Source organism: Arachis duranensis, chromosome 8, assembly GCF_000817695.3.
Source record: "Arachis duranensis cultivar V14167 chromosome 8, aradu.V14167.gnm2.J7QH, whole genome shotgun sequence".
NCBI lineage: Eukaryota > Viridiplantae > Streptophyta > Magnoliopsida > Fabales > Fabaceae > Arachis > Arachis duranensis.
In genome coordinates this window covers 14,946,042-14,968,428 of record NC_029779.3, presented here as the reverse complement: position 1 = coordinate 14,968,428, position 22,387 = coordinate 14,946,042, and the positions used below count along the sequence as shown (strand labels likewise).

The 22,387-nt window shown below is 29.6% G+C and overlaps 1 protein-coding gene across 5 annotated transcripts in view; it reads right to left on the bottom strand.

Annotated features, from left to right (window-relative positions):
* Window positions 1-12,259, bottom strand: part of LOC107461031 (MADS-box transcription factor 23) — a 20,875-nt gene extending 8,616 nt beyond the window's left edge. The window contains exons 1-2 of one of the 5 annotated variants that reach the window (XM_016079467.3): window positions 12,164-12,259; window positions 11,641-11,968 (exon numbers count right to left, since the gene is read on the bottom strand). In XM_016079467.3, coding sequence (XP_015934953.1) covers window positions 11,641-11,822 — 182 coding nt within the window. In that variant the 5' untranslated portion in view covers window positions 11,823-11,968; window positions 12,164-12,259. Of the gene's footprint in view, window positions 1-11,640; window positions 12,083-12,163 lie in introns of those variants that run through there. The other 4 variants (XM_052252644.1, XM_016079469.3, XM_052252643.1 and 1 more) reach the window with 4 other exon arrangements.
* Window positions 12,260-22,387: the final 10,128 nt, after the last annotated feature.

Sequence of the window (22,387 nt, the reverse complement as noted above, 5' to 3'; positions counted from 1 at the left end):
AGCTAATTGCTTAAGACACCAAGAACCAGCATCACAAATAGCCGTTACTTGAAAGTCAATGTTTGAGATGTGAGCAAAGTTAGCCACTTTGTGCAAGTCACCATCTAGCCATCTAGAGTAGAAGAAGGAATTCCTTAACAGAATGATGTCGAGAGAAGCTATCCTGTAAGACTGTAAATTTTACCAGTGTGTTGAAATGTTACTCCTAAGGACAGAGGAATTGGCCCAGGGGGTGTACATCCTCCTCGGGGTCCTGAACATATATGTTTCGTAGAATATCACACCGAAGACTTCCTTCCCCTGTCAGCAATTTCGACACCAACATCTCCAGCAAAGCAATGTTAATATTGTGAGTGTCCTTGAAACCAAGGCTGTCAACTTCATTGAGCTAACTAACATGGTTCTAGTTAACCAAGGTCAACCTTCGACTCCCTCTATTACCATTCTAATTTCTATATGAAGTTGCGGGTTTGTTGGTCTAACCTGGCATAAACCCTGCGTTGCAACCACATAGACTACATGGGATACACAAGGATGGAGAGAAAACTGAATGGATCAAACAAACATGACGTGCACAATTGCGTAATTTTCCTTTCCAAGTGGCCAATTTTACGTCCACATTGTCAATAACAATAGAGGAGAGATTTACCCTACTTTTGATTATTATATTGTTGCCATCATCTCGATACATAGATAAGTTAAGGACACCGAGATATCCTTAGTGAATGTCCATGGAAGTCCCAGTTGATGCTATCATAATTTTTTCTCAAGTTAATCTTGAAAGCTTTTCTGATATTATTGATTTATTGCTTCCCATTAAGTAACTACCCTGTAAACCACATTACACTAGTTGATCTGGTAACAACTCCTAAAGTGTACGGAATTGTCAATTTTAGGTGTAAAGACTACAAAAGCATTCACAATCCCGGGTTCAACTTGGGAAAAGCCTCCAAAAAATGACTGAAGAAGAAAATGTTTGATTGCTAATCAAGCCACCTCTTTCGTAGTGACCAGCGTGAAAACACTAGAAGGACATGGCAGAAGGATCCATTTCATTATGCTTACAAAATAGTCTTATTAAATAAGAATTGCCGTCTTAAAAAAATTTGCTTTGTTACGTGTAACAACTAGGAGTATAGAGTATGAACTTAATTCTAATCCTACTTGCGAGTTGAATTTGTTATTAAAACTCACCCCTACTTTATCTGCGGGTTGGGAACAATTCAATTCTAATATTATCCGCGATTCTCGCGGGTATCTAACTTTACCTGCGAGTTTTCACAAATATGTAATATTATTATATAATCTAATGAGTCAACTCGCGGGTATCTAACTTTACCTGCGAGTTTTTACAAATATGTAATATTATTATATAATCTAATGAGTATGTAAATTAAAAATTTAATACAAACAACACAATTATTTCACAAATAATACAATCTTTTCATAAACAACATAATTATCAAATGTTCAATTCTACATAAAAATCTTTGCTTAAAATTATAACACAAACACATAAAATATTTTATTTATATATCACTAAAATAGAATTGGTTTTTATAAAACAAAAGTGTTAAATTTTTAATTGATGATCTTGGCTCAATGATAAATTTTTTGTATTAATTGAGAGGTCTTTGGTTCAACACCCACCTATAATATATTTTTATAACATATACATATATAGAGTGCTGGTTGATTGGATAGGGTTGAGATTCAACCTGCATCTATTTGATCTGCGTTCAAACCCACTCTGCACTCAATCCTACCGAATCAGATTGGATAGAGTTGGATACCCACGAATAGGGTGCATTCTGCCACTCTTAGAACTAACAACTAGTAAATGCCATAAGAGAAATTCACACACAAATATAAATCAGAACGATCTCACCCCTTAATAGTGAAACAGAAATAGATAGTGATGAAAAAGAAAAGTACAATGGCTGAAATATGAAAGTCAGCCTTCCCCCAAATCTAGTCTAGATTCTCATTGGATCCTACCATTCTCTCCCCCTCTTGGCTCTTATATTCTCTGCCTATTCTCTCTCCAAATCATGTGAAATGAAATCACACCTGCCTCTTTCTGCTCATGTCCCTCATCCCTTGTGCCAGGTGGATTGTTAGGAAAATATTCTCCTTGTCACTCCTTTCTTTTTGGTCCTCAACTCTATTTCTTCCATTATAAAAAATAGTAGCGGGGAGATCTTTCCTTTCTTAGGGTTTGAATTAGAAGTTTCTACGATTTTAGGGTGTGCTACAATACCTCTTTTAAAGATTCACCTTGTCCTTAAAATGAAAAGAGAAAAATACTTTTTGAATTTTGTTAGACTTTTTCCACAATAATAACAAACAGAGAATAGAGCAGAGAAAATGAAATTTCTTCCTCTTCAAGCAGAGTTTGTGCTGTCTCAAAACTTCCAACACAATTTCAAGTGCACACAATGTTTCTTTCAATCGGTACTATACCCCAGAATATCATCAAAGAACATAGTATAAATTTTCTTAAAAATAGTCTGAATACCTAATTCATCAGGACCTGAAATGTTAATGGGGTGTTGGTGAGACTGAAATCTAGTATAGATCCTCATTGAATTCCTACCTTTCTCTCCCCTTCTTAGCCCTTATGTTCTCTTTCCAAATCAGGTGAAATCATACCTGTCTGCTCCTAATGCCCCTCACCCCCTGTGCCAGGTGGATAGTTAGTTAGGAGAATATTTTTATTGACACTCCATCCTTTTTGTTTTTAACTCTATTGCTTCTACTATAATAAAAGCTTATGGTAGGAGAATATTTCCTCTACTAGGGTACGAATTAGAAGCTTCTATGATTTCAGGGTATGTTACATTACACCACTAGCCTTCATCCATTTTAACCCTGATAAGAGTTAGTACATAAAAGAAACTGGTGTTCCTATATTCAAACCTCATCGAATTTTCTTAGACCTTTGAAAGCCGCAATATTTTTCTGCAAAAAATTATATCATAGTCACGCTAAAGCTCCATCTCAAGTCTTGAGAGGCACCAAATCCTCATGCTCACAAGGGATCTCTGAATGAATGCTATACTATTATCCAATTTGTTTTTCATTCTCTTGATTCTCTACTAAAAATATTTCTGTTGAAAATTTTAGGTTTGCCATTTTAGTTTTTAATAAATTTTTATTAGTTTGGAAGTTTTGAAAAATTATTCTCATTAAACAAATTTATTTTTAAGGTGGCCTGGCAGTTAAGAATCAAAACGGTCAACTCTGATCTCCTTTCGAAATAGGAACACCAGTGCAATATAACATCTAATGAGAATATAAAATGATTAAAATGCAGAATAGGAAGTCCTTATCAATTTTTTTACCCCTGATTTTGCATGAAGATCAATCTTGGGATGAGCTTAGAAGTTCCAATCCAACCATTCAAACTGCTAGATCTAAACGGTCTTCAAAACAAAGGGGTTTAGAGTATGATGAATGAAATGAAAAAAATTGTTTTGGATTGAAGGAAACAAAAAACGGTTTCAAAAATATTTGTTATGCAATTGTAAAACATAGAATATTGCTTTACTAAAGCAAGCTTTCTAATGGGGAAAGTAGTGATAATAAACAATTTTATCATTTTTTTAAGTGTAACTCTAGTGTATATAAATTAGATCTTAATGGTTAACAATGAGTCATACAAACATAAATTCTCTATGTTTGTTTTATTTTTACAATATTAATTTTATTAATATTTAATAATTTATTAATAAAAAAATATATTAAAAAAATTTTTGTTAGCCTGTCAATTCGCCGATTCACCATTCGGCGGATTGGAACGGTAGATTGGGATAGGACGGGACAGGCTAGCCCGTTTGCTAGCCATAGGTACGTACGCTGTCTTATTCATTTTAAAGTAGTCAAATGCAGTGTTTATAAAGATGTTATCCGCTTATCCTGTATCTCAATAATGTCTAGTTGCATTTCTGTGTGAAGTTTTGTTATTTTCCGGATAAAATAATCCATAAAAATTTAGTAATACTCTTGCACTGAGTCAGTTTCCACTTCTGAGTTTGCCAAACCACCACAGAAGAAATTAGGTATGGTGGCAAATGAAATCACCGTTGAAACAATACAAAATTGGAATTACCGGAATTAGGGAATTGCATAGAACATTAAGAGAATCACAGGGAATAGAGACACAGTACACATAATGAGTACTATAATATTTAACTATTTATCTTCTATTTATACTATAGTATCTATAGAGATTTCTTGGTATTGACTGTGTATAAATGGTAGTTTGAACATTTTGCTTCTTAAGTGAATGGAAGTGTATGCGGTTATAGATTCTTTCCATTTTTGCATAGTAGAAGAGTGTTTAGGCCATTTTAGTGTAAGTGGATGACCTGGTGTCTTAGGATGCAAGGAGAAAAATGATTCGGCAAGGAGAACAGACGTGGCTATATAATGATCGGCAAGAATAAAGTTCTCTTAAAAAACCCTAGAAAGTTGAACCAGACGCTACTGATTACATTTGTTAATGGTTGAAGTTCTTTTCCAAAAGTGAAATAATGCTAAACATCCTTAGTGGATGATTGAGGATACCACAAAGTTAATGTATCAAATAATGGCTGAACTATAGTAAAGAAATATCTAGATCATTGCTTACATATACTAAAAAGAAAGGGGGATTGTCAAATATTTGTTAAGATTTTCAGTACGGAAAAATTGCTAGTGATATAATTCATTCTTTAGATTTTTTTTCTGGTAAGGTATATTTTTTGCTTTTAAAATTTGTCAAAATTTTTAAAAATATTTTTAAGTTTTATTTTGTTTTTAAATTTGTTTATTTACATTAAATATATCTCTAATAATTAATTTTTCAAAAATTTAGGACGACTAATTCAATAATAACTTTATAAGAATAATTTTTAACACACAAACAAATCAGATACAATTCTAACTCTAATACTGACTTCTAATTATCAAGCATTATATCTAAATTGGTGTTTCTTGAAAATATAGTTATTAGAAATATAATTAATGCAAACTAAAATTTTTTAAGATAAAATTAAAATAAAATAAAATTTAAAGATATTCTTAAAATTTTTAACAAATTTCATAGATAAAAAATATGTTTTACCTTTTTTTAAATTCTGTATTCTTAGGCTTGGTTTGGTAAAGCTTTTTGAAGATGTGCTTGTGCTTTTTAAAAGCTCAAGCTCCTCATTTTGTGTTTGGTAAATCAAAAAGATCATGTGCTTGTGCTTGCAGCTTTTAAAAGATCTGGATACTTTTGAAAGCACCTAGGATAGAGCTTTTCAAAGTTGGCTTGTGCTTTTCAAAATTTAAAAGTCTAATATAACCTCATATGTTAACTAATTTTCAAATTTAATGTTTGCATTTATGTCTATTATAGTATTTTTAAATTTTAAAAGCTATTTTACCAAACACAATTGATGTTACTTATGTTTATTAAAAGTTGTTTTTGATTTGATTTACCAAACATAAATGCTACAACTTTTAAAAGTTAACTTTTATAAGCTACTTTTAAAAAGTAAAAGCTTTACCAAACTAAACTAAGCCTTATTGTCGTTTAAGACATGCTTCAAACAGAAAGTATTTAAAATTTTCTTTGCTTTGTAATTAAGAAATTCACGAGACGATATATTTGGAGCATATGAAATTACTTAAAATCGTAGTTATATCTTATATGTGTAAGAGTGAACTTAATCGACGAGGACATACATAAGTCTAATCTTACTTTAACTACTAACAAAGTCACCCATAAATGGTGTATTGTCATCCTCTAAAGACAATCGATGATTTCTGATGTAACTAAAATCTTTAAGGGTGTTAGTTTAGTTTTCAAAACATTTATGAGATAAAATTGAAAAAAAAAATTACATTAGCCTAAACACTAACATCTGTTAGAAAAATAAAAGTATTATATAAATACAAAAATTTATTCATTATGCATTTGTTTATATTTATACAAGTTTTACATATTCTTTTAGTAAAGTAATGAACTATTAGAATAATAAAACGTTTTATATTGGAATAATCGAATATTTTTTCAATAATATAATCAAACTTTTTTTGAATAGCAAATATGTATTTTTATACAAAATTAATTGATATGACTAATTTTTGTGTTTATATAAAATGATTTTTTGAAAAATGCTATATCTAATGCATGACAGAAATGTCACGTCCTGTAATATATGATTTAAAGAGGTCATATTGTTCCTCAAAGTAAAGATTGGAGGTTACTCAAGTGGGTATGTCTTGTTGACCTAGTGCATGTGCTCATAGCTAACAATTGAACAATTGACCTAGCTCATAAAAGACCTACTTATCTGTCAATTGTGCTGAGTTTTGGACATGAACTTAGTTACTAAAATATTAGCATGTGTTTAGGTCGTATTTTTATTTGAAAAAAGATTGAGAAATTATTTCTTTCGGTTAATAATTAGTTAATATTCTTTTTTTTTTCTTAATTTTTTGTTCATCAACTACTTTGTCATTTGATTGTTCATTAAAAAAATTATTTCTCTAACAAAATCATGTTTATTTTTAATATTTTTGTTTTCATAATTTTATAAAAAAATAAACGTAATAAAATTTTGTATTTTATTTTTATTTTTCACAAAATTTCAAAAATAAAAAATAGAAAATATTTTTTAAAAATCAAATATGTACGTTTTTTATTTTCTTTTCTTCCAATTCTCAAGTGGCCAAGTTGATAAAACCAAAGCTAGTATTTGGATATTTAGATCAAAATAAAATTGATTGTGTTATATACAAGTGGCTAAGAATATATTGTTTAGTACGATGACTTAAGGCACTCATCACATTTTATTTGGGGAATCCTATACATATTAAAGCTATATATTCCTAGTTATTTATAGTATTTCTAACTCTAATCGAAATGAAATATCTAAAGAATAAAATCATAAATATTGGGTAATTAAAATCTTTTATATTTAAATTAATTTTTTCCACTAAAATACCGGTCTCTAACATTTCTCCTGTTACCTGTATAGCTCTTTCTTTTCTCTTATTCAATTCCTCCCTATTTGAAACCTTATAGCTTAAACATCAACACGGTATCAAAGTGGTACCATCTTTTGTGATTTGAAGAGTTGTAATGTCTCCTTTCTCTACCAACTTCATAAATTCTGGAACTCATAATATGCATAGACATTGTTACCTGCTGTAGTCTAGTTTTTACTTAATGCTCTTATTTTCAAGAATAAAAAAGATATATAAAAATTGTAAAAATTATAGAGAGATCAAGACATGAATCATACTATAAAATTATGGAAGAACGAAGATTAAAATAAGAGATGTTTCAGAAAATCAATTTAGTTTCATGCTGGACAGATTCACTGCTAAAATTTTACAATTGTTAAGAAAAATTATAGAGAGGTATCTAAGTTAAAAAAAGATTTACATATAATTTTTATTAATTTAAAAAAATATATGATAGGATATCAAGAGAAGTATTATGAAAAGTTTTAGAAAAAAAAAAGAGTAAGAATTGTATTCATACAATTAAAGATATATATGATGAAGTTAAAATTAGTGTAAAGACTCAACGTGATGTAACATACAAATTTTTTATTGGTATAATATAGGACTATGATCATCTTTAAATTTATATATTTTTATATTGGTTTTGGAAGTAGTAGTACTTATTTAACATGTTCAAAAACTCGTACAATAATGTGTGTTTTTTGTCGATGATATCGTTCTTTTAGAAAATTAAGGGAAGATTTAATTAAAAATTTAGATATGTAAAGAGAAATTATAGAGATGTATAATTAACGCATAAGTCATAGTAAGACGGAATATATAAAATTGAAGTTTGGCCCTACAAAGAAGAAACAATAATACAAAAGTAAAAATTAGAGAAAACATCCTACCACAAATAAAGCGCTTTAAATATCTTGGGTGTATGATATAAGATATTGGAAAAATTGATGAGAATATAAAATATAGAATCTAAGTAGATTAGTCAAAATGACGGAATGTGTTTAATTTTATGTGACAAAATGTACCTTTAAAACTTAAACATATATTTTATCACACTATTATTAGACTGACTGTGTTTTATGAAATAGAATTTTGGACATAAATAATAAGCATAAATATAAATTAAGTGTGATAGAGATAAAAATATTAAAATACATGAACCACTACACATATATAGACAAAATAAAAAATAAAGGTATAAAAAAAAAGTTAGAGTTACGTTTTTTGTTAAAAAGATTGTAAAGACTCATTTTAGATAGTTTGATGGTATAGAAAAAAATCAATAGAATACCTAATTAAAAAAGTAGATGTATGAGATAAAAAATAAACAGAGAATAAAAAATAGAAAAAATCTCACACAGTAAAATAAAAATTTGTGGTCGATGTTGTTGCCTCCTTCAAAGCTGCATGCAACTGCACCCTGCACCAACCTTTTTTTCCTGTGTTTTTCCTACTGACGATGGTTGTCTGCAACTATCGCTTGCACCACTGAACTCATTTTGACATCCTATTTCCATAACTATCCTGTTTTTTATTTTCTTTTGACCAATTATAAAGTTGTTTAGATGATTGAACGTCCCTGTTGTTCCGTCTGATCACATCACTCTAGCTATAGTTGATCTGCGCCTTTGTTGTTTCACCATTCCAATAATCCCTCATTAGTGTTAGTTGAATCTCCAATGCTTTTTTATTAGAACTATTTAAGACGTCCATACGTTATTGTTGCATGAATAAAAACTTTATATTAACCTGAAGATCATTTCAATATAGAAAATATTATATAACTAACTTTTTTTTCCTTATATTTATTTTACCATCTTAATTAATCTAATATTTGTTATTATATATTTTATCCATTTAATAAAAATTAAAAACTTATTAATCACTAGCATATGATATAATTTCTCTACCACATCTTTAATTATAGAAGAATATTCAAGAATAAGCGGAATTTGTTGCTTTTACAAATATTTTTAGTCATTCATTCAATTTTTTTTGTTCTAATAATTTTACAATATATTTGTAGTCTATACTTTAGATATTAATAACTAACTACTACTTAAAAATAATAAATTTTACTGATCAACTAATATTACTCTTAATTATATATTATTAGATTTGGTGGAATCGTATTAATTTGGATCAGGGTTTTAGTGTTATTATAAATAAATAGGACTTAATGTTTTATCACGTCATTTATACTTCTATATTTTTATACTATATCTATACTTCTATACTATATAATTCATAAAGAAATTGTTATTCACATTTTAGTAAAATTATAAACCACTTGTCATCTCAATTAATTTAATCTTTATTAGTTATATATATTTAATAAATAAAAAAGTAAATCAATAAACATATTAGCACCTGTTAATATATTAGTATTACTTAAAAGTGTTATTTATACACTTTTCCCTCTTTTCTTTCATATTTTTTATTTCTCTATATAAAATTCTCAATTTTCTAAAAAGTAGTTTTTCTTTAAAAGAATAAATTAATATCACAAATACAGGATAAGATTAGGAATCAATTTTTTCCTATTAATAAATCGTTATTTTTCTTTTGAATTTTATCTTCTTTCTCTGTATTAGTAATTCAAACACTTAATTCTTACTCATTTTCTATTTATTGACAGATTATTGAAAAGAAAAAGAAAACGTTAGTTCCTTAGCAAAACCACACATATTTAATTTAAGCAAGTAAATTAATATCATCACACAGCTCTATCAATATATAACCAACAACATGAGGACTAAACTAGAACCTCATATACTACCTAAACGGCTAAACCTTTACTAACAGACTAATCTTTGTAGCTTTATTTAATTACTAATTTAATTGGACTAATTGCTAAAGCATTTAAGTTGTCATGATTCAAAATATCACATATAACTTGATCCAGAATCTTACAATAATAAATATAATTCTTTTTAATTAGATACATATATCGTTTAATCTAAGTTTAATAGCTCTATAAATTTCTATAACTTTATCAAATTTTAATTAACTCCTTGTAATTTAAAAAACTGTAATTGAATCCTTATATTAAAAAAATTGTAATTAAATTTTTATTAATTATTATCTTTCAAAAAACATACAATAATTCTAGAATATTTGTTTTTAAAATATTTTTTAATTCATTTTATATATATCAAACATAAAAGCGAATATTTTAAAAGAATAATTGTATTTTTACAAAAAAAATAGTTAGAAAGAACAACCTAGTTGAAACTTTTAATCTAACATAAAAATTTAATTATAAATTTTTAAATTATAAAGATCTAATTAAAAATTTGATTAAATTATAAGAACCAATAGAATAATTAAGTATTTTAATCTATTATCAACTAATACAAGACCTTTTTTTATCACTTGCACACTTGAAATCTAATTATCATGATCTTCGTAATTCATTATGTATATTTGGAATGACCTTTTTCGTTTTCCCTTTAGTTAAGGACCTCCGACCTTTTTTCTTTGTGTAAACTGTAGTATTTTGCTTTTATTAATGCACTGTACTTCTAAACATTTTTAGTTTAATCTTGTAGTGTCCGTGGCGTTGAGAAAGAAATTAATTACGTTTATAATTTTATTATATCAATAAATACCTGTTTTTATTGGAAAAATGCATGTTTGGGACAAAAGAATCTCTAAAATCGCCTAAAAGAACTTGAAACAAACCTATAGGCTTATTTAGTTATTTATACATTTAGAAAGTGACAGTTGCATATTTATTGATAATCAATTCATTTATTATTAAATTTAACAGAAGATAAATAAAATTAAATTAGTAATATAATAGATTTGGTTGATAAATTAAATGTGAAGCACATATTCACGGTTATAAATATCATTTTCTTTGTATTTAAATATTTAATCCGTAAAAACATAGATTGGGTAGATAAAAGTATAATATATATCCATAGCTATTGTTCATCATTTTTCTTAGTATTTAGTACCTAATTAACCATAAGAATGGACAATCCTCGAGCGAACTCAAACCTATTTCTCTAACACTCAGATGAACTTGAATAACTTCCAGCACAAGATATAAAATCAGCAAATAACCTCACATCGTGCTGTTAATCTGTGACGCCAGTTCCCAAAATCTTATGATCATCATCTAATATATATTGCATATCTGCCATTGTTGTTCACAATGTCTGGTAGCTTGACCATCATGAACATTTCGTTCTGAGCTGCACGCACATATGCCACAAAAAATAGCCAATAGGATCGGAGGATTTCAGTCTCCAATCTTAGCTTCCTCTTCCAAGTGACGCAAGAAAACTACACCGTCCTCAAGCTATACCGTTGCAATTTCTCAAACTAAGACTAGCATATACGTAACTCTCTCAAAACTAAGTTCAGATTACGAATTTCAAAATAGCAAAGTTCTCACTCACGCCTAATAACAGATCAAACTTTTCAATTGCTACTTCGCTAGCACTAACGGTACCCTAAAGTCACGCGGATTTTACCATAACAGAGAAAACCACTACGCTTGCGTTCGGTTACGAATTAGTTATGCAACAACGCATTTAGCACTCAGAATTCAGCAACAAACACAATGCACATATATGAACACAGATATAGAAAACTCAAAACCTTAAGATCTGAGAGATTAACAGGCACCTGGAACTGGCGTAATCATAGAGTTTTCCGGTGCTGGAGAAGATCGCAACTCCAACCTCAGCATCGCAAAGAATCGAAAGCTCCTTCGCCTTCTTCAGCAAACCGCTTCTCCGCTTCGAGAACGTTACTTGCCTACTCGTCGAGTTATCGATCCTCCTTATCACGATCTTCCCTCTCCCCATGGATTCCAAGTCAAAACCCTAGCTACCTCGATCCTACCGAACCAGAAGAAAAAAATCGCTACTCCTACGAACAGATCAACCACCGCAGCTTCAATTTCCGAAGAAAAATGCGATAACAGAGAGCTTAACAAAGTAATAAGAGGAAACTGCAAGGAGAGAAGAGTCTCCATTATTTCCTTTCAGAGTTCAGACTACTGCAGTGTTTAGATGCAAAGAGTAAACGACGGAAAATGAAAGAGAAAATATCTGATTGATTTTCCGATAAAAAAGGAATCTTATAAAGGATAAAAAAAAATGAAAAAGAAAAAAGGTTAGAGAAGAGAGAGAGAGAGAGAGATTACTGTGGACGCTTGGGTTCTTGTAAGAGACAAAGGAAGGCTCTGCAAGTTGTACTGAAAAACTGCCTGAGATGGAAGGAAGGGATAGCTATATAAGGAAAGTATGGAAAAGAGGTTTGGGTGTGTGTGAGCAAAACCGCTAATGAGCGCGTGAAGAAACCACTAGTGGTTTTGGTCCTTTGCCAGTTGGGGGACTGGGGGCACGTGGCCCAATCAGACTCTGACTCATGGGAGCTTATTGGCCTCTTTTATTCGATTCTTGAATTATGAGCTGTATAACGTATCCGACTTTGACGCGTGGAACCTACGGATGCGCCTGACTGGTATACGTATACGTAAATTATACAAAAGGGGAATGATAGATTACACTTTTAATAAAAAAAATTAAAAGTTAATTCATGTTAATTTAAAGATAAAATAAATAAAAAATTGTTTATTCTTCTTATTATTATTAATTTACCAAATGACTCGTTTTTTGAACTCAAAAACTTATACTTTCATTTATACAAGGTATTCTTTAGTGGTAATTATTAGCAATAATCTAATTGAATATTTTTATATATAGTTGTACTATATCTGATTTATAAATATATAATATAATATGACATAAAATTCGGTTAACTTTGTTTAAACCGCATCTTCAAATTATAAATCATATACACCATTTTTAGTCACTGAACTATAAATAATATTGTGTTTTCTGTGCAATTTAAAAATATATATATTTAACTATCTAAAAAAAATTAAAATACTTTAATAGTAACCCGATAAGATACTAATAAGTAATAAGTGATAACTATATATAGCTGTTGTCAAATTTTCTTATTTTATGCTCCCATTATAAAATTTCTATTGTCTTTTGTCAAATTTTTTTTCCAACATATTTGTTACTTCCATTTTTTATACAAAATTCATAACCAAAATTTTATTTATTAGTAACATATTTATTAATATATATTGATCACTTATAAAATTAAACTGCCAAACTACTCATCTCACTTGGTCGTCTCCTTATTATACAAGTAAACCCCTAATATGAATACAGTAATAATCTATCAGAAAAACAAGAGTGCACCAACTTATTATATTATCTCAAATACAAAAGAATACATTACATGTGAATGTTTACTTGAGATTTTTTAGACCTAAATTGTCATTTTATTTCTAATTAAGATTTCAAATAATGGCCTAGTGACTCAAAAGATAGATAGCTCATAAAAAATTATATGTGCTTAAAAAATAATCAAGTTATATATATAAATCAATTACCAATGAACTTCTCGTTTAATTTTAGATGATTTATTTCATCTTTGAATTATTCTTAGTATATGTGCACACAAAATATTAATTATTAAATTAGTTATTATGTATATATTATTTAATTAATTTTTAATATATATTTTATATTTTACTAATCACTATAAATTTTATATTGATAACCGATAACATAGTTAAAAAGTTATAATCTAATCATTGTACGGTTATAATTCTTTCTTAATTAAAAAATCTCTACGTCTAAGTTATTTAACCAACCAAGTAGCTTTAATCTAATTCACCTACACGCGCCACTATCTTAAACAAACTTTTGACTTAACACGCGAATATATATAACTGACTTTTTCATCCGAATTTCGTTTTCTTTTTTGAAAATTTCTCTACGTTTTGTGTTTTCTACGTTTTTTCCTTCTCTGTGTTCTCTTAGTTCTCTCCATTTTTTTCGTTCAAGATCAATGTTCTTTTATCTGATTTGAAGATTTGGATTAAATTTTTTAAAATCAAACAGTAAAATCAGATTTAAACAGGTATTTCGTTTTCGAAGACAATGAATGATTTAAGTCCAGACTATCAATTGAACCAAGACGAATTGGATTATTGTTTTGAAGAGAATCAAGTGGTTGAGGTGTGGTTCAAATCTAGTTAATGTAATTCGTTAATAGTTTATGATTCTATAGTTGAATAATTTCGGTGTAAAAACTAAAAAATTTATGTGTTTTTGTTAAGAACTTTCGGTGTATTTTATTCTGATAAGTTCTGCATAATTCAAAACTCTTCCTCTTCCTCCTCCTAATCTTTTACTACTACTTCTTCTTCTTTTTTTATCATCATTATCATTTTTTCTTATTCATCTTTATTTCTTATTTTACCTTCTCAAGTTTCTTCTTTCTTTACTCTCTTAACAAGAATAAAAATAAAATAAAATTCAAACAAAGAAGAAGAAACATAACGCTGCAAATTTACTAGGAAGAGGATGAACTTACATTTATTCAACTAAAAAAAAAATAAGAAAAAAAGAAGAAGAAAATACAGCATTAAAAAAATATTTTAGTATATTTGTAGCAAAATTTTGATATAAATACTAAGAATTTATGTGTTATTGTTAAGAAATTTCAGTGTATTTGTTTCTGATAAGTTTTGCATAATTCAAAATTCTTCCTCTTCTTCTTCCTTATCTTCGGAGGCTTCTTCTTTTTCTTTTTTTATCATCATTATTTTTTTTCTTATTCATCTTTTCATTCTTGTTTTACCTTCTCAAGTTTCTTCTTGTTTTACTCTCTTAACAAAAATAAAAAAATCAAACAAAAAAGAAGAAGAGACATATAATGCTGCAAAATTACTAGGAAGAGAATGAACCTACATTCATTCAACTAAAAGAAAGAAAGAAATAAGAAAAAAGGGAAAAGAAAAAATGCAACATTAAATAAATTATTTTTGTGTATTTGTAGCAAAATTTTGGTGTACAACTAAGAAATTTATGTGTTATTGTTAAAAATTTCGGTGTATTTTCTCTGATACGTTCTTGATAAAGAAATAAAAGATAAACAAGAAGATAAGTATTCAAACTGAATAAAAAAAGATACATTGAAATTGAAATAGAATAAAAAATAATAGATTGAAATTGAGTACAAAGAGAATCACTCTACTTTCTATCCAATTTCTTGACGCAATAAGAAATAGACTCCTCAACCTTCTACTCAATTTCCCGATGCAACAAGAGAGGGACTCCCCAACCTCAACTGTTCACATCATGATTTTATCACAAAACTAAAAAAGGGGTTTTCAAATCTCTAAATCATTCTATATTACAACTACCCTAGTTTATGAGGTATTTATAACCTCTTATTAGGTTAAAATATAGAAAATAATTAATCTCTACATACAAGTGATTTTACTATACAAGTCTTACAAGTTCTCTATATGATATTACGCTCAAACGCGCTTGTTATGCACATATGTTTCACGCGCCTCTGACAGATTTTTAATTTTTGAAAGGATTTCGTTTTCTTTTTCGAATTTCTTGCCTTCTTTTTCTCCTTCTTCATTTATGTGCTTTTCTCTCTCTGTTCTCTTTCTTCATTATTCTCGATTTCCATTGTTTTTTGACATCAAACTCTGAAATCGTTTTTGAAGATAATGGATAATTCAACTTCAGATTGTCAAATGAACCAGTGCGTGAACCTTGCCTATGAAATTTGCTGTTAATTCTGCTTTATTTGAATTGAATCTAATGTACTAGTTCTGATTAGAATTAATATAATCTTGTTCATTTTATATCAGACATTCAGGTGTAGATCAGGAATATTTGGGTGTATTTTAATAAAAGTTTGGGTGTATTTACAGTTTATAACTTTTCATCTGACGGAGGGTGAATTGTCTTATTCTTTTAGTTGAATTGTTTTAGTTTCTGTTTAGTTATGATTCATGAATTTGGTTTTTGTCATTTTTTATGATGGTTTTATAGTTGTATTTGCATTCTATAGTTTATGCTTGTTTTAATATGGTGTATTTTGGGTGTATTTTGCACCCTTTGTTGACTTTGATGGCTGATTTTAGTGTACACATAACATAACTCATTTCTGTATCTGCAGCGAATTTGGGTGTAAAACAAAGATATTTGGGTGTATTTTTATTCTGATAAGTTCTGCATAATTCAGAACTCTTCCTCTTCATGTTCCTCATCTTCTGCTGCTTCTTCTTCTTCATCTTCTTATTTAATATTCTCATAATCCTTTTTGGGAGGAAAAAATCAAACAAAGAAGAAAAAATACATAATATAGCAAAATCAAAAGAAGAAAGAGGAGAAACACGACGATGAAGATGAAACACGTGAAGAAAAAGGAGGAGAAACACAAAGAAGGAGGAGAAGAAGAAGAAGAAGGAAGAAGAGGAGGAGGAGGATGAGGAGAAACGCGAAGAAAAATGACAGTTCTGGTTTTCATCGAGGAAGAAGAAGAAGAGTCGTTCATAATGGTGATGAGTAGCGCGCTTTGGAAATAGGAGGTGGTTGAGTAACGTACGTGTATTTACTCTTGAATGTGGGAGTGTAATGCGCGTGTGTTTTGTTGGACTTGTGCCAACTTATAAAACTTGTAAGGCAAAAAGGCTTGTATGTGTAGCATAAGGCCAAATCTAGTAACTAAATAAAAAAAATTAAAATACATCAAATTAAATTAAAATATTTTAAAAATATAAACTAATATCTTCTAATAAATAACAGTTGAACTCTTCATATCACGAACATTTAAAGCATGTATCATTTTTACATAATTCAAAACTCTTCCTCTTTCTCCTTCTCATCTTCTGTTGTTGCTTCTTCTTCTTTTTTTTTTTTCATCACCATCATCTTTTTTTTAATTTATCTTTTCCTTCTTATTTTATCTTTTTAAGTTTTTTTTTACTCTCTTAACAAGAATAAAAACAAAAAAATTAGACAAAGAAGAAGAAGAAACACATAATAATACAAAAATACTAGGAAGAGAATGAACCTACATTCATTCAACTAAAAAAAGAAAAAAAAATATAGCATTAAAGAAGACATTTTTTTGCCTTTGTAGCAAAATTTAGGTGTAAAAGCTAAGAAATTTATGTGTTATTGTTAAAAAATTTTGGTGTATTTTTATTCTGATAAGTTCTACATAATTCAAAATTCTTTCTCTTCCTCCTCCTCATCTTTCTGTTGTTTCTTCTTCTTTGTCATCTTCTTCTTATTTTATTTTCTTGTCATTCTTTTTTTTCATTCTCTTAAGAGAAATAAAAAAAGTTAATGTTACAAAATTAATAGAAAAAAAAGGAGAAAAAGAAAAAATATAGTAAAACAACAACAGTCAAAGAATGACGATGAAGAAAAAACACACGAAGAAGAAAAAGGAATCCAAAGAAGAATGAATATAAAGAAGAAGAAGGATATGTTTGCATTAGTGAAGCGTGCATGTATATACATTGTGACTTGCGTCTAATGAAAGTGATTTTTGTTGAATTTGGATCAGGAACGGATTCATGTTCATAGATGTAGGGGCAAGTGCCCCCAAGTGGAATACAAAATTTTCTTAACTGATACATAGTAATAAGATTTATTTGTCCCCACTATATAATTAAATTTGACCCACCATGATTGAACTTTACTCATCAACTTCAATTATGTAGAAATAAATGGTAATTCAAGATTCAAATGAATTTGTTACAATAACTTTTAAAAAGGAGTGAAATAATTATAAATTTATTATTTTATAATTGTAACTAATAAATAAATTTAAAATTTGAAAAAATCTATATATATGCTTAGTGAACATCATTATTGTGCCGTGTGTGTGTGTGTATATATATATATATATATGATTATTTGTTCAAAATAGAGGTAACTACTAATTTAGTATCCAAATTAAAAGATTTAAGGTCAGATCAGACAAAATAATCCCCGAATGATTTAAAAATTGCGATAAAAATAACTAATAAATATTATATTTATTAAAAGTGACAAAAAAAACTTTTGTATTTAACAAATAACAAATCCATTTAATCTAAATTATTTTGTCAACATTTGAATAAATATTTAAAAGATACACAAAAATATTTAGAACAAAATTTGATCTTTAGATTTTTCTTTTTAATTTTTTTAAAAAAATTAGTCATTCACAATTAAAACATTTTAAAAAAATTCACTTGACATAAAATTATAAATCTTTAAGAATGAAAATATTTTTTTAATATTATTTACAAAAAATTACATCAAAATATGATATCTAAAATCTTTTTTTAGAATATATATATTTAAGGCATATCTATTTCTTTGAAACTTTTTTTAACATATATCTAATTTTTCAAAAAAATTTTTATATTGACTATTAAATAAAAAATAATTAAATAATAATAATAATAAATAAGAAATTAAAATAATATTGTTTATTTAAATTTAAAAAAAAATAAAAATTTAATTTTATATTATTATTTTAATATTTTAATTTATTAATTAAATAATTTAAAGACTAATTATATTTTATAATAATAAAATATAATTATAAAAATTATTATTATAATATATATATTTTGCCCACAATAAAAAAGAAACGAACCGAATGAATTCATAATTTAATTTCACATGTAATGTTGGAAGATAAAATATTCTCTAGCTTCACTGTATTTACACTTTATATAGTTTTTCTTATCCAGAAATTATATACATGGATCTACTATATGTTTAAATCATTTGACAAAAACAAATTAAATAAATAATTATATACAATACGTATGTTCTTTTATTAAAATAGGGCTTTAAATTATTCGTATTAATTTGAAGTGAAGATTACATAATAATTTTTTTTTTGTTAAAATTTTTCTTTTGCTTAAAAAAATATAAATAATAAATATTCTGTTTAAGGATACTTTTTTTTTGAATTATAGTTCGGACACGCACTTTCTCTGATCTGCGGATCTCTTCTAACTCGGAAGGTGGTCTTCAGAACTTGGACGGGCTTGGTGTGGAACCTGTAAAAGAGATCCCGACGCTTAAGATAGAATAAATAACCAAAAACGGTAAGAGATTGTTATTGTGTGGTATTTTCTCTGTGTTTATTAAGAAAATTGTTCCCTAAGAAGGATTGAATGGTAAGTTTATATAGGCGAAAGAATCTTGGCTTCTAGCCATTGCGCTGAGCTATTAGTCGGATTTTTAGGATTATTCTGATATGGTTTGTTGAGTCAAGAATCTCGATTTGTTAGTGAGATCCAAAGATTCTTTTTCCGTTAAGCAGTGCTCGGTCAAAACTGCTGAAGCCGAGGTTGTTGGTATGGATCACAACCCCCAACTTTGGCCTGTAAAAAATAGGTTGAGCTTCTATATTCTCGGCTTCTGGAGCTTTTTTGCCTTATGAGAATATGTATCGTAGGAGCCCCCAAGGTCAACGTATTTTTGTTCGTTTTTTGTCTCTCTTTTTTTTTATATGGGCTCTAGTTACTTGGGCTTTGTATTTATGTGTTATGCTTGTCCCTTCTATTTTTTTGTTACGAGTAGGTAAGGGATCGTGGGGTAGTGAGTGCCTTGGGAGTTGTATTTGCCTTTTCAACTGCCTGTGGGTGTAGTGGACGTTTTGTCTTCTGAGGGTTGTACTTGTACCGAGAGAAACATCATGACTAAAAAAAGTTAGTGAACTTCTGTCTTGTACTTTTTTTCATTGTTTTGGTTTCTTTTCTGTAATGGGGAGAAAGGAACATGATGTGGTTGTAGGGGGGATGTGTATAGTTGGGTTGATGGTAATGTGAGGGCTTGCATTTCTATTTTTAGTAGTGCAGAGTTGGTGAAACAGTTGAACGAAGCTAGGTGGGTGAAGAATGCTAACGAGTTAGAGATTAGGTTTTTTCCTTGTGATGAGAATGATAAAGTCTGCGAAAAAAAGTTTGATTGGAGCTACTTTTATATATGTACCTGCATGTGGACTAAACTTGGTATGAGATTCCCTTTTACTGATTTCGAATGTGGGGTCTTAGCCCAGTTGAACTGTGCTCCGACGCAATTACACCCGAATTCATGGGCGTTTGTGCGAACTTTTGAATGCTTGATGGAACACCTTGAGTGTTATTCCTCTCTTAGTTTATTTTTTCATTATTCCAAGCTAAAGGTGTCTGGAGGGGTGGGTGGGTTAATTTGAGTAGCCATCCGGGTCGTGGTGTCTTTAGTCTATACAAACAATCTTTCAAAGATTTCAGAGAAATGTTCGTAAAGATTCATATTGTCAAGAATTTTTACCTATTCTTTTTGGATTCATTGCTTGAGGAAAGATTCCCTGTCTTCTGGTCTCCAGAACCTAAACAAATTTTAGATTGTGAGATTAGAGTAGCCAGTGAAGAGTATGTTCTGAATTTTTTAATGAGCGCAATGCCCTCATCTGCTTTGCTTTCCATTTCTAATTTACTAGAACTTGAAGGGGATAGGGAGGCGATGGAGGAGTATCTAGGTAATTTAGGTGCTAATGGTGTATTTTGTGTTTTTTGGTGTTTTGTTGTGGCTTTATATGGTTTCTGTGTTGTGTTACAGGTGAAAAAGCTCCTACGCTTACTACTGTTAACTTGAAGGCCTTTGTTTCTAAGGCCAAGAAGAAGGGGAAGGAAGGATTATCAACGAAGCTTGTAAAGGTCGGTGAGGGAGGTGGGGTGAAGCAGGATGTAAGTTTTAAAAGAAAGAGAGTTGACGGTTCGTCAAAGGTGGTTGATCTTACTGGCGTAAAGGAGGGCTCTGCTACTTTTACTGTCGAGAAGATTAGTGCAGCGTATGAGAGTCAAATGGTTCTTCATGGTTACAAAGAAGGTCCTCAAAACTCTCTCTGGTCTTCTGATTGTCCATTCATGGCTGTTGCTGATGAAGTCGCCCAAGTGGATTCTGATGTAAAGGTTATCCATGATGCTGGGAAAGTTGGAGTTTCCCGCTACCTATAGGTAGTTTTGTTTGTTATTTTGCCCTTGATTTATTTGTTTTTTATAACTTGTTGTTTTCTTTAGGTTATTGGAGCAAGGCTTCTGTCTATTGGCCGGACCTCCGAGTTGGATGCTATTGTAGAGGGTGACAATATTTTTGTTGTCAAAAAATTGAAGGAGTCTTTGGAGGAGAGAGACTTAAGAGTGAAAAAACTCAGGGGCAAAGTGAAGAATTTGAAAGAAAAGCTCAAAAATTTTGAGGCTGAATTGCAAAAGGTCAGGGTTGACCTTGAGTCTAAAGTCGAGGAAGCTAAGAAAACTAGAGCTCGCATTCTTGAGTTAGAGGAGGATATCCTTTTTGCTTTTACGCTCGGATTTGACCGTGCTGTTGCGCAGATAGGAGTTGTTGCTCCAGACGCTGATGTGAGTAAATTGGACGTAACAAAGATCGTTAGTAATAGCCATTTGATTGAGGATGAAGCTCTGTCTGACAAGGAGGACGAGAGTGTTTCTGTTGGAAAGGCAGATTGAAATGTTTGTTTGACTTTTTATTTTGTAAAGTGACTTGTTTTGTGAGACTTTGATAGACTCTAATTGACTTTTTATAAATTATCTCTCGCAGGGTTTGTTGGTACCTTTCTTGATTGTAGATTGAATTGTTTGGATTTGGATATTTGTATTTCTGTTAACCAACAATGTTTGTATATGTGGATGATATGAGGGTGGGGAACCTTATTAAAACCTCTCAAAAAAAAACTCTGTATGGGATAAAAACTTGAGAGTAGGAAAAAGAGTGTCTCCCCTTGTCCATATCATTTTTATGAAAAGTGAAATTTCAAAGACGAAACATTCCAAATTCCAGGGACATCTCTGCCCTGGAGTGTTTGAAGTTTGTATGCTCCCCTTCCAACGACTTATATAACTTGATAAGCGCCTTCCCATGCTGCTGTTAGTTTGCCATGTGCATGAGTTTTTCTTGCTTCTTCTGTTCGTTTGAGGACGAGGTCTTGTTCGGCAAAGGATCTTGGCTGTACCTTATTGTTATACTTCTTTCTTATTATTTCCTGCATTGCTATTTGTCTTGTTTTAGCTTTGTCACTGTCTTCGTCTACTGTGTTGAGTTCTATTCTTCTGATGTTGCCATTTTCGTTTGTTGTGGTGTGATTGGTCTGTGGTGAGGATATTAAGATCTATACTAGGATCATTACATCTGTCCCATATACCAATCTAAATGGTGTTTCTTGTGTTGTTGTTTGTTTTGTGGTGTTGTAGCTCCACAAAACTTCAGGGATCAACTCGGCCCATTTGCCTTTGGCATCTCCGAGCTTTTTCTTTAATGCGTTGAGGATGACCTTATTAGCCACCTTGGCAAGTCCATTGGTTTGTGGATGCTCTACTGATGAAAAATAGTACTTTATCTGAAATTCATTCAAAAATGTTGCTAAACTTTAGTCAGTGAATTGCTAGCCATTATCAATGATAATATCATGAGGTAATCTAAAACGACAAATAATATTTTTTCAAATGAAAGACCTTACTTTATCA